Genomic DNA, 14,349 nt, shown 5'->3' with positions numbered 1-14,349 from the left:
ATTTTGTATTGGATTGAATACAGGAGTTTGTATTGAATCCAATACAAAATGAATGAATGAGTTTCTATTTGAATTTCCCGCACACGCGCCGACGTCATCACGCACGCAGGGAGGAGCCGTCCGTTTTTTTTTTCCTCCGCCGGACGGCTTCTCGTTTCAGAAGGCACCCAGCGCTGGAACGAGAAGGACGTGGGACAATCAGCGGGACCAGGTAAGAAGCCGGCCGGCATCTTACCGGTCCTGCTGGCACCCGACGCTGGAGAGGGAGATTGACGGACGACGCTGGACGGAGGACGACGCTTGAATACGAAAACGACGCTGGATGAGCACAGGGGGACCAGGTAAGTATGGATGGGAAAAATCTCAGGGTTAACCATCCTAGCCGTTTTTTTTTGCCCGTACGAAGGTCGGGCTTAACGGCTAGGTGGTTAAAGACAGAAGAAGATGGGTAGGCAAGTGGGAAAAAAGGGTTTTGAGTACTCTTTTAATTGTGCAGAAAGTAGGAGCAAGCCGAATAGAATGAGGAAGACTATTCCAGAGAGTTGGGGCAGCTCTAGAGAAGTCTTGTATCCGTGCGTGTGATGAGGTTATGAGTGAAGAAGTCATTAGTAGGTCATTGGAGGAGCGGAGAAAGCGGCTGGGGGATTACTTTTTTACCAGGTCAGAAATGTAAATGGAACAATAACTGTGGAGGGATTTGAAGGCAAAGCACAGGAGCTTGAATTTGATTCTAAGGTCAAATGAAAGCTCCTCAGGAGAAGGTTACAGTAGTCCAGGTGAGAGATAAGAGCATGTACAAGGAGTTGGTTTAGGGGACAAGTAGGGGCAAAATTTGGAAATCTGGAAATATTCTGAATATTTGGGGGGAAATGAGAGGCCAGAGTCACCAAAGTGACACCAAGACAACGTGCCTGAGTGAAGGGCCGAATAATAGTGTTGTTAACAGTTAGAAATATGTCAGGGGGAGAATTGGAATTTGAGAGGGGGATGATGATGAGTTATGTTTTATCCAGGTTGAGTTTCAAAAATTGGTCAGACATCCATGATGCCTGACAGGCAGCATGAGACCTTCTCCAGGACTGAGGGAGACAGGTCAGGGGTGGACGGATAGATTTGAGTGTCATCAGCATACAGATGGTACTGTAAGCCAAAAGAGGATATGAGACTACCGAGAGAGGAGGTGTACAGAGAAAAGAGAATGGGTCCAAGGACTGACCCTTGGGAAACACCAACAGGAAGGAGAGTGGGCAAGGAGGAAGTACCATTGAAAGAAACTTAAAAGGAGCGGTCAGACAGATAGGAAGCAAACCAAGGGAGAGCAGTGTCACTGATACCAATGGAGCGCATGATTTGTGTTAGAAGGGGGTGATCAACAGTGTCAAAAGCAGAGGAAAGATCAAGCAGAAAAAGCAGGGAAAAGTTGCCTTGGGACTTAGCTCTCATGAGGTCATTGGCCACTTTAGTAAGGGCTGTTTCAGTGCAATGGGCAGCTCGAAAGCCAGATCAGAGAGGGTCAAGGAAAGAGTTGGTGCTCAGGTAATGGGTGAGTCTTTTGTAGACAAGGCGTTCAAAAAGTTTGGAGACATATGGGAGAAGGGAAATAGGACAGTAGTTAGAGGGTAGGGAAGGGTCCAGTGAGGGTTTATTTAGGATAGGGAGAATTATGGCATGTTTGAAAGCTGAGGGGTATTTACCAGTAGAAAGAGAGAGGTTGAATAGTTCGGTTAGGGCAGGGTGGAGGAATTGGCACGGAGTAGATCAGAGGTAATTGGGTCAAGCGGACAGGTAGTAGATGGATATGATGAGAGAAGAGAAGAGACTTTGTCCACAGTAACAGGGCTGAGGGAGGCCAATGATGATTTACAGGTGGGAGGGGTGGGTATGGTTGGAGTGGTTCGGTGAGCAGAGATATCATGTCAGATTTTGTCTATTTTATCTCTAAAGTAGGTGGCAATGTCCTGGGCGGAGAAGGATGTTGTGGGGGGAGCAGGTGTGGGGTTTAGGAGGGAGCCAGTTGTTCAGAAGAGGTTGCGTGTGTTGGAATCTTGAGAGGAAATGACTGCAGAGAAATAATTTTGCTTGGTGACAGTGAGCTCTGTGGCAAAGCTTTGTAGCTTGGCTTTGTAGTTCATGAAGTCAGCGCTGAGGCCAGATTTTCTCCACTTACGCTCAGCTGCATGAACAGTCTTTTTGTAGCTGTTTGGTGTGATTGTTGTGCCAGGGTCAGGGGTTGGCAGGGCGGGGGTAACTTTTCTATGCATTAGGTTATGATTATATTCTATTTGTACTAAGCAAATCTCTTTATTACATGCCATTCTCCATAGTTTATATTTACTCAAGTCTCTTGATCCACTGAGGAAGCCATTGATTTGGCGAATCGCGTCGGGTAATTTTCGGAGACACCTAGATTTCCTAAGTACAACTCTTTGATGCACACTGATTTATTATGTCTTTGATTAACACTTGTTCACATGTATGTTTTATTTTTGATCTGCTATCCTCTATACTTGCAAAGTTCATATGAATTGAAATATGTAACTATGAAGTAATACACTTTTAATTCAAAATTTCCTTACTATTGTCCTGTTTTCAAAAAACATAGACACAAACGCTTTAGCAACATACACATATTAGGCTAGCAAAAGCCTGTCTTTTTCTTTTTACCTCCCCTTTGTTAATAAATATATGGCCTGTAATATAATATCAGGACCCAGTGCTTTGTTATCAGAGATACTCTCTATTACCCATGAGATTTCTTCAGAAGATATAGGACGATTAAGAGATTACAATTCAGACACATAGAGTGTTGGTAGAGGGATATCTGAAAGATATTGTGCTATTTGAAATGATAAGCTATCCTCACCAGTGTTCTCTCCAGCACCACCCCGCCCTTTTCAGTACCCACCTGGCTGTTTGTGGGTGGTGGGTTACAATACAGGGGCTTCCACCCACCTACAATTTCTACCCACCCAGCATATAAATATAGAAATATTTCTGGGTTGCCCACATTGAACCTGAACTCGATGCACTGTACTGTAAAGGTGAGTTTGATAAGCCCATTATAAGCCTAATATTTATTCTATTTGGGAAGGGTCATAGTGTGGTATTAACCACACTATGACCCTTCCCAAATAGAATCAATGAAATCACAAAGAATAACCACACTATGACCCTTCCCAAATAGAAGTGTTGTAGTAACAGGGTACTGCTCATCCTTAATTGCTGAAGGGAAGGTGCAAAACTTTTATTTTCGTCTAATTTATGAGCCAAAAAAAAGTCTGCCCTATTACTTTTGGAATAATAAGTTTGATGTGTCTGCGTTTGTGTCTAACCTACCTTATACCTTACCTAGCATATCAGACTACACTACCATTCACAGGGCCCCTGTTTGTAAGGAATTGATTAATGTGTGTGAGAGCCATATAGGGAGACTGCAAAATAGGTAAAGAAGTTGGGAAGAACATACATATTAAAACGATCAATACGAAGCTTGATAGCCAGTCGGACAGGAGGAAGCTTGCTGAGCTGTATTGTTAGTAAGTGTAAATGGTCTGCTTTTGTTGCAGTGCTGAGTAATCTGTCTGTGCTATTTTAGATCCACTGTGCAGAAGTCCCTGGGAAGAAAGCCATCAGCTTTTTTGGGAGTACCTTTATGGCGTGATCGTGGAAAAAAAGGTGTTGATGTGTGCAAGGAGAGGTGGGATTAAGGTTCAAACATTGTGTAGAGTTGCTAAAGTCAAAGGCACCAAGCAGAGAAGAGGAGTCAAGCGGCCATAGGAGTAGTGTCTCTCACCTCCTTCCATGTAGTGGAAGGCTCTGGGTTGGAGATGTCTAGGGGTGCTAACTACGTAAACTCGTCTATACATAAATGTGTGGGAATGACAAGAAAACATAAATGGGAAGAAATAAATCAAATACATAATAGGCAATGTTAAAGGGGAAAATAGAATTGTAAAATAATGTAAACATTTCATACTTTACCAGCAGCTGAATATTGAAATGAAAGCCAACATGAACCACAAAAGATACGAAGACAAAAAAAAGAGTCTCCGATACTAACAGGATACATATGCATGTACAAGCCTGTTGTGGGGAGAGCAGCATATTATTAGTAAGTGGAGCAAATCCTTAGTACATCGCTTACCTAAAATCTGCTCCTCCCAAAATTGTTCAAAAGGACTTAATCTTTCTAAAGTATCTGTAGATACTACTCTCAGCACAGAGAGAAACACACTTCTGGCTTGAGTAATAAATACTGAGTTAGTTTGCTCATTATAGGCGTATTATCGGCAGTCATTAGTCCTTTTTTAAAATTCCAGGATGGGGTTCGCGTATAGACGAGCACTATTGCTGCCTTTGGTAAATCAGCCCTATTGTGTTAACATTTGCCTAAATGCACCAGACCGGCAATAGTAAAGGCATACAATGTTTAATATGTTATTTGTTGTTCATCTGAGGTTGTAATAACATAATTTTAAGACCAGATTTTTACCCCCAAGTCCTGATATGCAAAGCCTCAGCATTGTAAGAGGGCTTTCTTTTTCTCATAATTGTAGTTCGATTAGGTAGACTATATCAGTCTTTTTTTACCATTATGTTTAAGATGCCAGCCAAAGTGAGTTTTGGGTCTTTTGCCATTCCGTATTGTTTCTCTGTCTACACAAAAATAGTGGTAGCTGTATTAACAAATTTGAGTCCATCGCCCTGGTTTTGGGGTTTGGTTTTAAGCCTTTGTTGTTGAGTTAAGCCACCTTATATTTAGGTACAACCTTTTTTTGTACTGTTTACTATGAACTTACTTTCTGACAGTCATTGGGTTAAATCACTGGATGGATCTGCCCACTGTTTTTGTCCACTGTCTACTTCTACTACTGCAGATAGCATTGCTACCCACTGCTTTAGGTTTATGTATTGGTTTCCCTCGTCAAACTCAGAAAAGCACTTAACAGTGAATTCTAAAAGCACATTTTTGGTTCAGGGTCAAGTCACAGCACTGAAATTTGTCTTTTACCAAAACAATTTTGTCTTTTATCCTCTTTAAAATTTTATTGGTACATAGAAGGAACATGTGCCTGTAAAATATCATTTTCTTTCAAGGTGATGCATTGCTGGATGCTGGGGAGTCTATGAAGAGATTAGCAGAAGTAAAAGATTCTCTGGATATAGAAGTCAAACAAAATTTTCTAGATCCTCTTCAGAATATGTGTGATAAGGACCTGAAGGAAATACAGGTTAGTTAACCAGCTTCTTTTCATAGTCTTGTGCTTAAATGCTTATTATACTGGAGTCTTGAGGTTCCCTGAAAAACATTTCATTCATTAACATTTTTTGTTTTGTGAAACAATAAATTGTGATATTTTGCACATATTGAGTCTGACAAAGTTCATTTACCACAACTCAATTAAAGATATGGTTTAATTCTGGAGAATGTAAAAATGTATATGCAAAGTTTTTCTGGGAAACACAGATAAAGTAATTGTTATCCTATTATGGATTGTGCTTTTTAAATTTTATCGATCTTCAACTATAGGATTTTTCTATGGTAGGAACAGATGTAAATGGTTTTGTATTTTGTTAGTCACATTAACATAACAATTCAGCTCATACATGCTAAATGCCTTCATACAGAGAACAACTTTCAATAAAGAAATAACAAGAGAGTCTCCTATTGCAAATCTCTTAATTATTGAAAGTTGCAACATTTCTTGAAAAAGTGTTACATTTGAAAATACTACTAATTACTAAACCACGAGTGGCCCTAAAAGTTATGTTTTATTCTTAAAAAATTTGTAATTTTGTATTAGACAATGAACCAGAAGTTGCAGATTGGCAGAAGTCTGCCTATATATGGTCGAAAGTTTTCGTTAATGCCTCTATAGTGGAGGTGAATTACAAAATTTTAAGCTAGTATCTGGTTCCTAACTGCATTGCCAAATTAGACCCTCAGAGCCTGTCCCTTTGTTTTTGAGGTAGCGACCAGTATGGCTTACACTTGTTGGCTACCAGATATTGAACTAGAGTTTATAATCTTTCTTTTCTTTTTTACTCTTCTTTTTTTCCCTTTTTTTCCCCGATCTCTTACATGTATGTTTTGTGAACTGCTGAGGTTATCTATTGGTTGCTCTCTGGGAGCTAAATTAAAAAAAATATAGCTTGGTGAACCCCTTAATTTGTATGTGCAGTCAAAAAAATTAGAAGTTTTTTTTGGCAAACGTCTATTAACAAAACTAATTTCAAACAAATCCACAGTAGTGGTGTAGCTTAAACAAATATAACAAAAGGTTTTCGATAGTCTCAGCCCCTTAAGGATACATGGGGTTTTTTGAGACTTAATTCTAAACAGAGTTATCCTAACTCGTGTTGAGAGTCTGTAATCTCATGCAGAGGTGTTTGATATTTCCAGCGCCTACTTGGGTGCCTGCTTGGGCTTTCTCAGGGGAGTGTGAGGTAAGGCTGAATATCAGTGGGGGAGAGAGACATTCAAGAAAAAACAATAAATATGAGGAATACAATATATCTTATTGAAGAACATATGTATCAATACAAAACATAAACATTTATATACTTATGAGATAATACATATATAGGTAGTAAAAAACATAATACTGATAGTAAGTAACCATGAAAAATGATACTGCCTTAGTACTTATGGGTTGCATGAGTAGGGTCATTTTGTCAGTAGGGAAACTGTGTGTTCATGAATATTAAACATTTCAAGAGTTTTTTTGCACAATTGTTCCAATGTAAAATACTAGGAAAAAACATTGATAAATCTAATTCAATTTGTAGTATTACAATAAGGTTGGAATACTTAGCAATGGATAGACCTGAGTGGCCTGCCTCTAATAGGCTGTAATGGCATTTCACATGTCCCTTTTCCACAAAGCACACACTCAGTCTTCTTCCATCCCCCATCCACTCACGGCAGCTCAGATCATCACAGTGTACCCAGTCTAAACTGACAGACCGGTTGTTTTGCGATGATTTTGACCGCGGTCATATTGAGGGGCAGAAGTAAACAGGCGTGTCAGGCAGAAGCCGGCATCTCCCGTCATACCTAAACACCAGCATTGTAGTTGCCCCTGTTGTGCCCCTCATAAGCCTATCGCGTAGGTGGAAAGAAAGAAAAGGGGAAAGGGGACAATTTTTGGGATTTAAAAGGGGTAATATAAATAAGTAGAGACAAATATTCTTTGTACAGTGGGGCTAGAAAATATGTATTAGGTAAAAATTGATATAATAAAAAATTCAATGAAGAAAAAATGGATATTAAGAATAAAAAAGGTTTTATTGTGGAGAAGACGTTTGATTGAATAAATGTTATGTGATATTTTACATTGTTATATGAGGTGAACCTACAATGTGTGTGTGTGGATTGAAGAAAAAGAATTCTTCATTTTGTAATGATTGTTGCAGAAAAAAATCATTACAATATCAATTAAATTAAATGTCAAACCCATTAAATACAATTAAAATGACCATTTCTGTATTTGCAGGTGACACCAAACTATGTAATGGCATTAAGTCTATACAGAGTGTCTAATCTACAAGCAGACATTGATGTACTGTTTGATTGGACAGCCAAGTGGCAAATGACATTTAATATTGATAAATGTAAAGTTATGCACTTGGGGGATTACAACATGCATGCTTCATACTGTCTAGGGGGAATATCTTAGGAGGAGTCAAAAATGGAAAAGGATCTGGGGGTTTTGGCAAATCATTAACTTAATAATAGTACACAATGCCAAGCTTCGATATCCAAAGCAAGCAAAGTACTTTTCTTGTTTTAAAAGAGACTGCAGAGATGGAGACATAATCCTGCCCCTGTACAAAGCATTGGATAGACCTCATCTGGAATATGCAGTCCCGTTTTTGGCACCGTGGAGGAGCTCCGCTATGAGGAGAATGTAGCTGAACTTAATTTAATCTTCCTTAAATGTCTCTTCTCAAGTGAGAAATGATCACCCTATATAAATGTATAAATGGTCCATATTGAGGACTCCAAATTTCTCACTTTAATGTCATTACAAAGAGCAAAGGGCACGATTTGCGTCTGAAGGAAAAGAAATGTAATGAAAATGTGAAATCGGCTCTCTCAGAAATTAGTTTCAGCAAGTAATACAAAAACTAGAGATTGCTTTAAGAAACAGCTGGATTCTTTTCTAGAAACACATAATTTACCGGGGTAATAAAGTTTTAAAGTAAAGACAACAATGACTGTTGATTCAGGAACATCCGATTGCCTCACAGTAAGGAATTTATTAGAAAATTGTACTAGGTTTTTTTTGCCTTCCTTTGGATTAACTATTTCTATAGGTTCTTTTATCTGGGATATGTTTATTTACCTAGTGTTTGAGCTTGATGGACTTCTCTTTTTTATGTATTTCAAACTAACTATGTAATTGTTGTAATCTCAAGTGTTCTTCCCCCTTTGGTTCATTTTGATATTTTTTTTCCTCTGTTGTTTTAATATAATCTCGCAAAGATTAAAGACAACAAACCAGTATCTAGCGCCCCCCTCTAAAATAACCAACCTAGAGACTACTTATTCCATATGAAAAAGACCTAAGGGGGGCATGGTCAGGATGGTGCTTAGAACAGATGTGTAGTGAATCAGCTCCCGCTCTGGCTTGCACTTTTACAGCTGTTATTTAGGGCGACTCTGCTTCATGATGGGCAGACAGAAGCAGCAGAGGGACACCGATGCCACATCATCCCTCATAGTACAGGGTTTGGCAGAAAAATCTATTATCCAATGCTTCTTGATCTTCAGTAGCAGGCCAAGATGGCGCTCCTGTGGAGCTTTCTCTTAAATGCACAGCTTGTTTTTCCCTGCAGTCCTCAGAGCCAGCTACATCTTTTCTACATAGAGACTTTAAAATGGTGTCCATGTTGTAGAAAAATTGCCCCCAGGTAGTAATGTCTTCAAAAATAGGCCAATTGCAGCGCCATTCAGAATATTAATTTGAAAGTTAAATTAGGAGAAGTTCCTCTTTTGAACTCTCCAGAGACCAGAGGAAAAAATTTAGCCCATAAGACCTGGATAGGTCTCCAGGAATAAAGCTTCCTAAGTATTTACCCCTCACTCCCCATTTAAAAGAGTAGGAGAGTGAAAGCAATTCCAGAAGGTGTGGTCATAAAGAGACATTCAATACCTCTGATTTGAGTAATTGATTTTGACGTTAGTGCCCCATAGTCCATCAACTGTAAGGAGGTTAACCAGCGAACTAATAAGGTTGGATACAATAAGGATAACATATGCAAATGCATATTGGTTCACTGCAGGCTAAAGATATCTAAGAATTTCTTGTATTAGTACAATATGAAACTGTCTGGGCTTGGCATCTCATCACTGGGAATGGAGCGAACCCCCCCCCCCCCCAGTTGTGGTTCCAGTAATGTGAGTGGAGCATCCAATGCTTCACTATCTTGCTTGATTAACTACTGGATGCAGAAAGTTAGGAGTGAGTGGCTTCGTTCTTAGAGGACAGTGCCACTGCGCCTGGGGAATAGCATATAGACACAAGTAATTTTTATATAATTATTACATACTTTTTAAGGAGGCCACGATAGTCTCCACTGGGTAATGCTTCTGGCCAGACTGATCCACCAGAAAGGAGACAAACGTGTTCCCCCTGGTTACATAATGTGTTTGCTAGTTTTCAGTTACACTTATTGCCATAGAGTTTGATAGCACTACTGCTTCATTGTTCCCAGATGTCTCCAGCATTACTCAACAACCAAGTGCCTTACATCCATTACTTACTCTATTGAGAGATGCCTCTGTTCCTTATTGTTGGGGCTTCCCTTTTAGTCTCATTGCTCGCAGGGAAGGGACATCTGAAAGATTTATCTCATTTCTGCTCAGCCCTTGGAATTTCTTGCCCTCTACCAGTTTTCAAGGCTCCAGCTTCTGATTGGCAAGTGGTCCATACACAGAAACATCGCCAACGTCTCGGCCCTCGCCAGCCCAATTGGGGATTCTCCTTCAATGGCACCTCTTTATGACTGTGGAGTCAGACAAGTTGAATTTGCCTACATCATGGGAAATTTGTTCCATATTTTTTTATATATCGAACAACTCAAGCTTGCAAGCTGTTTGTTGGAGCTTGCCCTGAAAGTTTGAATCATAATCTCCCAGTTCTGGAAAAAGTAAGGATTGGATGCCTTTTCCAGATTGGCATCCTATTTGTAAGACATGGATATTGGATTACTTGATGAGTTTTCTTGCCTGAGTACTACCTTGGTCATCTGTTTGTCATTTACAGTAATATAACTTGTAAAGTTGGTAAAGCCTTGTATTTTTCCATAGTTGTCTAACATTTGGTGGGGGAGGGGTATAGGCGGACTTTATAGGCTTGGCTCCCTGGTACTAAAGGGTGATTAGACTGTGGTTTAACGCTTTGAGGTGCCTAATGAAGCTGGCCCTGTGCCCAGTATTACCGGTACCCGGTTCCTGTTCTTTTTGGTCATTGTAGGTCTTTGAGCATGGTGGAGGTTCCTTTCTGATTTGTGTTAGATACTATTTACTTTCAGGGATTTTTATGTTCTTCTCGTCTCTGTAATTATGTCCTTTCCTCTTGGTTGTCTCTCCCCCCCCCCCCCCCCCCCCCACACACACACTTGTGTTAATGGTTGCTGGTCAATGTTTCCTACTTCCTGGTGTCTTTATTGTGTTGAATTGGTAATCTCTGAAGCGATGATACACGGTAGGCTACCTAGCTACAGTCTCTTTCAATCCTCCTATAACTAGGTTTTTCCTATGCCTATAAAATGCCAAATGCTAACTCTTTTTTGCAGTAGCTCAAGCGGTAATAGGCTGACTTCGTTTTCTAGAAATAAAACACATCTTGATCTGAGCTGGAGGTGGCCATACCCCATGTTCACACCTATTTCACGCCTACCAAATGTCACATAGACCTAGATGGGCTCTACATAATAAAAGGATGGCTGGGGGTGGTAGAATTTGTTTTGTTTATTATCTACGCCCCTAAATCCTCACAAATCAGTTTCTAGAACATGTCTTTCTTGGGTGATGTCTCTATTGCGTAAAATTTAGTGGTAGCAGGAGATTTGAAGTTACCTCACAAACTGTACAGATCCAGCCAACATGACCTGTCTCTTGCATCTCAGCTAGCTGTTGTGAGCTATTTCATAGATTTAAACTTTTTGATGCAATAGGTCTTCACCATCCTTTCAATAAACAATACCCCACCTTCTCAGTTCACAACAAACATACTGGAGCAGGAACCTACCTTACTGATATCTGCCTAATAGTTAGTATGATCATGCACCCATAATACTGTCAGCAGATTTTGGAAGCTCACAAGGAGGTTTTTTTTTTTATAAACAATTGATAATATTGCTGCACTCAATAAACTCAAGATGGGAGCTTTAGTTTTCTGCCTAAATCTTTTGACTAGCTTAGCTGGCCTTTCTAAAGCAAACTTTGCAATAGGAGGGAACTGAGGAACCCTTCCTGGACCCAGTCTCTGCTCTATACTCCCACCCACAGCAGAAGTTAAACTCTCTCATGCCAACTTCACTGCATTCACTATCCGTAATGGCTCCAGAAGGTTGCCCATTATCCCCTTACTTATCGCCCTATGTATGTATATCTGGCTGCTGTAATCTGTCTTACATCCTGATTTGTTTTTTAGGGTTCGCATTAAATCCAAAACATTTACCATAGTACTGTATGCAGATGATGATGAACCCCACTAAAACCGAGGCACTTCCTATTAACTTGGCTCCAAATCTTATGCAGCCTCTTAATTCTTTGCACCCATTTATTTGCAAAGTAGACCCTTCTAGTGTGTTTCTTTGGCTATATTGCTTTGATCAAGATGTCTGTTACCCAAGCTCCTGAGTTTATTTGCAACAATACTGTTCGAGATGCCTTATACCAAGGGTGTGGGCTGAGAGGGTGTTTGTAACAGACCTCTCCTCTCATAACAATTCTTGCCTTATACACTGGAATTATAGATTTGCAACTTATGGAACAACTAACTTGCCCGCCTTTGATTGCTTGGACAAGAGACCTGGGCCCCTTGGGACTTCTCTCTAATTTCCTATTCTCACGATTTTACCAACTGGAGAACTTGTTCCTAAGTGCTGTATGATTTTTTTGTTGTGCAGAAGGGAGAATCAGTTGGGGGGAGGTTCTTTTCCCTCACTATGAACAAGTCCTATCCTTTTTTTCTTGTCCTTCTATTAGCGGTTTGTTTTCAGTTTATCCCTTGGTTCTGTCTGGTATAGTTTTGTTCATTTCTTACTTTTGTGGGTCCGTTGGACAACGTTTCCTGCACCATCTAGATTTAGATTTTTATGGCACTGACTTTACATCAATAATGACACATTTTCCCAGGTAGATACTAATCCACTGGTGTTATATGCTTTGTTAAGTGCATTAAGGCTTGTATATTACTTGTATATAATAGAGACAAGAGAAAAGAATAGGGTTTATGGCCAACCCAGTGAATGTAGGAAACATTTATTGCACAGATAGTGCAAAGTACTGTTCTAACAGAGATCCATTAGTCTCAAAGTAATTACAAGAGTATTCATAACAATCTTATTGATTCCAGTTATTAGAAATTCATTCAGTATGAAATTGATGTACGTTTGATTTCTACGCGTTTGCCAGATGGGCTTTCTCAGGGAAATTGTTAAAGGTGAGTTCAAATTGGTGGCTCAAAATTATTCCTAATAAAGGTTGAGACTTTAGTAGTGGAGGCTATTAGTGTAAATTCCAAATGAAAATGATTATTTGGGGAAAGGTTCCCAGGGAGCTTGATATTACGATAATGAAATTATAATATCTTTTAAGTGCCACGTTGGAGACTAATCCGGAAACATTTTTGGCCTCAGTCTCTGTCATTGTCTTGTTCACCATGATTGTTCTGCTTTTTGTCCGTAAACTAAAGGACACTAAACAAATAGTCTGGATAAAGCTTCCCACAGAGCTCCAACAATCAAAAAAAGCAAAACATTGACAAAATTACTCAATATGCCTTTGTTTACTCTTTTATTTTACAGCAATGTCCGATGCATTATCCTTATATTCTTCACAAGGTCAAGCGGCATGGGACTCCCACAGCATTTACTTTCATTATTCTTTGTATATTGTTTATAATTTTTTCCAAGTATAATTTTCATCAAAAAGATACAAAAGCTTAAAACACAGCGAGGATTCACCCACCATAGAACAGACTTTTTTGTGTGGCCCATTTGCTTCTTTTATATTTTCCCAAACAGTGCCTAATGGACTAGATCTTGCATTTACATTCATGGATGGCCATTTGTGGTTATTACCCGGTACACTGAGATGACTCTCGTCTGATAAGCGCCTCAAGGCTGATATCAGACGAGAATTTGGCGTGTGTATAGCCTCGTCATTCATGGATCTGTCTTGGCGGATCAACGAACAATCAAAATGGAAGTGAAGGGGAGAGAGGGCAGCGGAGTGCCGCTCTATCGTTCTCCCCTCTGCATAGAGCAGAACAATGCTTGTTCAGTCTTCAGTCTTCAGTCTCAGCCTAAGGGCCATTATTGAGTGTGTGTACCTAGCCTAACTAAAGGTACGTACACACTTCCAATTTTTATCGTTCCAATCGAACGACGAACGATCGATTGGGCAAAAAATCGTTCGTAAAAAAGTAACCAACGACGCCGACGAACGAGGAAAGTCGCTGGAAACGAACGACCGGACCGACGGATCGGATTGGACGACGATCGTTGAACATCGTTCGTGTGTACGGTCGTTCGTCGATCGTCCATGTTCAGAGCATGCGTGATGAACGAACGTCCGTTCACTTTCCTGTCGTGCACATAGTTCCTCTATCGCTCAAACGATCGTATCTATTGTGTGTACAATATCTACGAACGATCGTGTCGTTAACTCTATGTGCAGGATCGGTGCTATACGATCGTTCATATATATCGTGCATGAACGTTCGTCGTTCGTTTTCCAACGATAATAATTGGAAGTGTGTATGTAGCTTAAGGCTGCTGCTTATCAGCAATCTAGGTGTAATAAGGATTACCACAGAATCCTGTGAATGCCTCTGTGTCTAATAGGTTGCTGCTTATGGAGCATTAAAAAGCCTTGGTTGAGGAAAGGCTGCAGATTGTTCTGGTACAGTTTTCTCCCCTTTAAGAAAGGTAAGTATAGGTATATACTCTTTCTAGTATTTGGAAAGTGATTGCAGGCAAAAATTTTTGTTTTTTGTTTTTTTTTTTACACATCTTTTAGTTCAGATATGTCACAGATGGGAATGATTTTGTATGTTGTGAAAAGAAAGTTTGAAGTGGAAGAAGCCTTTGGGCACTGGAGAGGACTAACAC

At 39.9% G+C, this 14,349-nt stretch overlaps 1 protein-coding gene and 1 long non-coding RNA gene across 6 annotated transcripts in view; one reads left to right on the top strand and one right to left on the bottom strand.

Moving 5' to 3' along the window:
- Positions 1-14,349, bottom strand: part of LOC140326377 (uncharacterized) — a 146,651-nt gene that overhangs the window by 35,986 nt on the left and 96,316 nt on the right. The window lies entirely within an intron of this gene.
- The window catches only part of SH3GL1 (SH3 domain containing GRB2 like 1, endophilin A2), a 111,550-nt gene that overhangs the window by 61,449 nt on the left and 35,752 nt on the right, over positions 1-14,349 (top strand). For all 3 annotated transcript variants that reach the window (XM_072404910.1, XM_072404908.1, XM_072404909.1), the window contains one exon: positions 5,098-5,231. In XM_072404910.1, coding sequence (XP_072261011.1) covers positions 5,098-5,231 — 134 coding nt within the window. The remainder of the gene's footprint in view (positions 1-5,097; positions 5,232-14,349) is intronic.

Source organism: Pyxicephalus adspersus, chromosome 3 (assembly GCF_032062135.1).
Source record: "Pyxicephalus adspersus chromosome 3, UCB_Pads_2.0, whole genome shotgun sequence".
Classification (NCBI taxonomy): Eukaryota; Metazoa; Chordata; class Amphibia; order Anura; family Pyxicephalidae; genus Pyxicephalus; species Pyxicephalus adspersus.
This window is presented reverse-complemented; position numbering and strand designations above follow the sequence as displayed.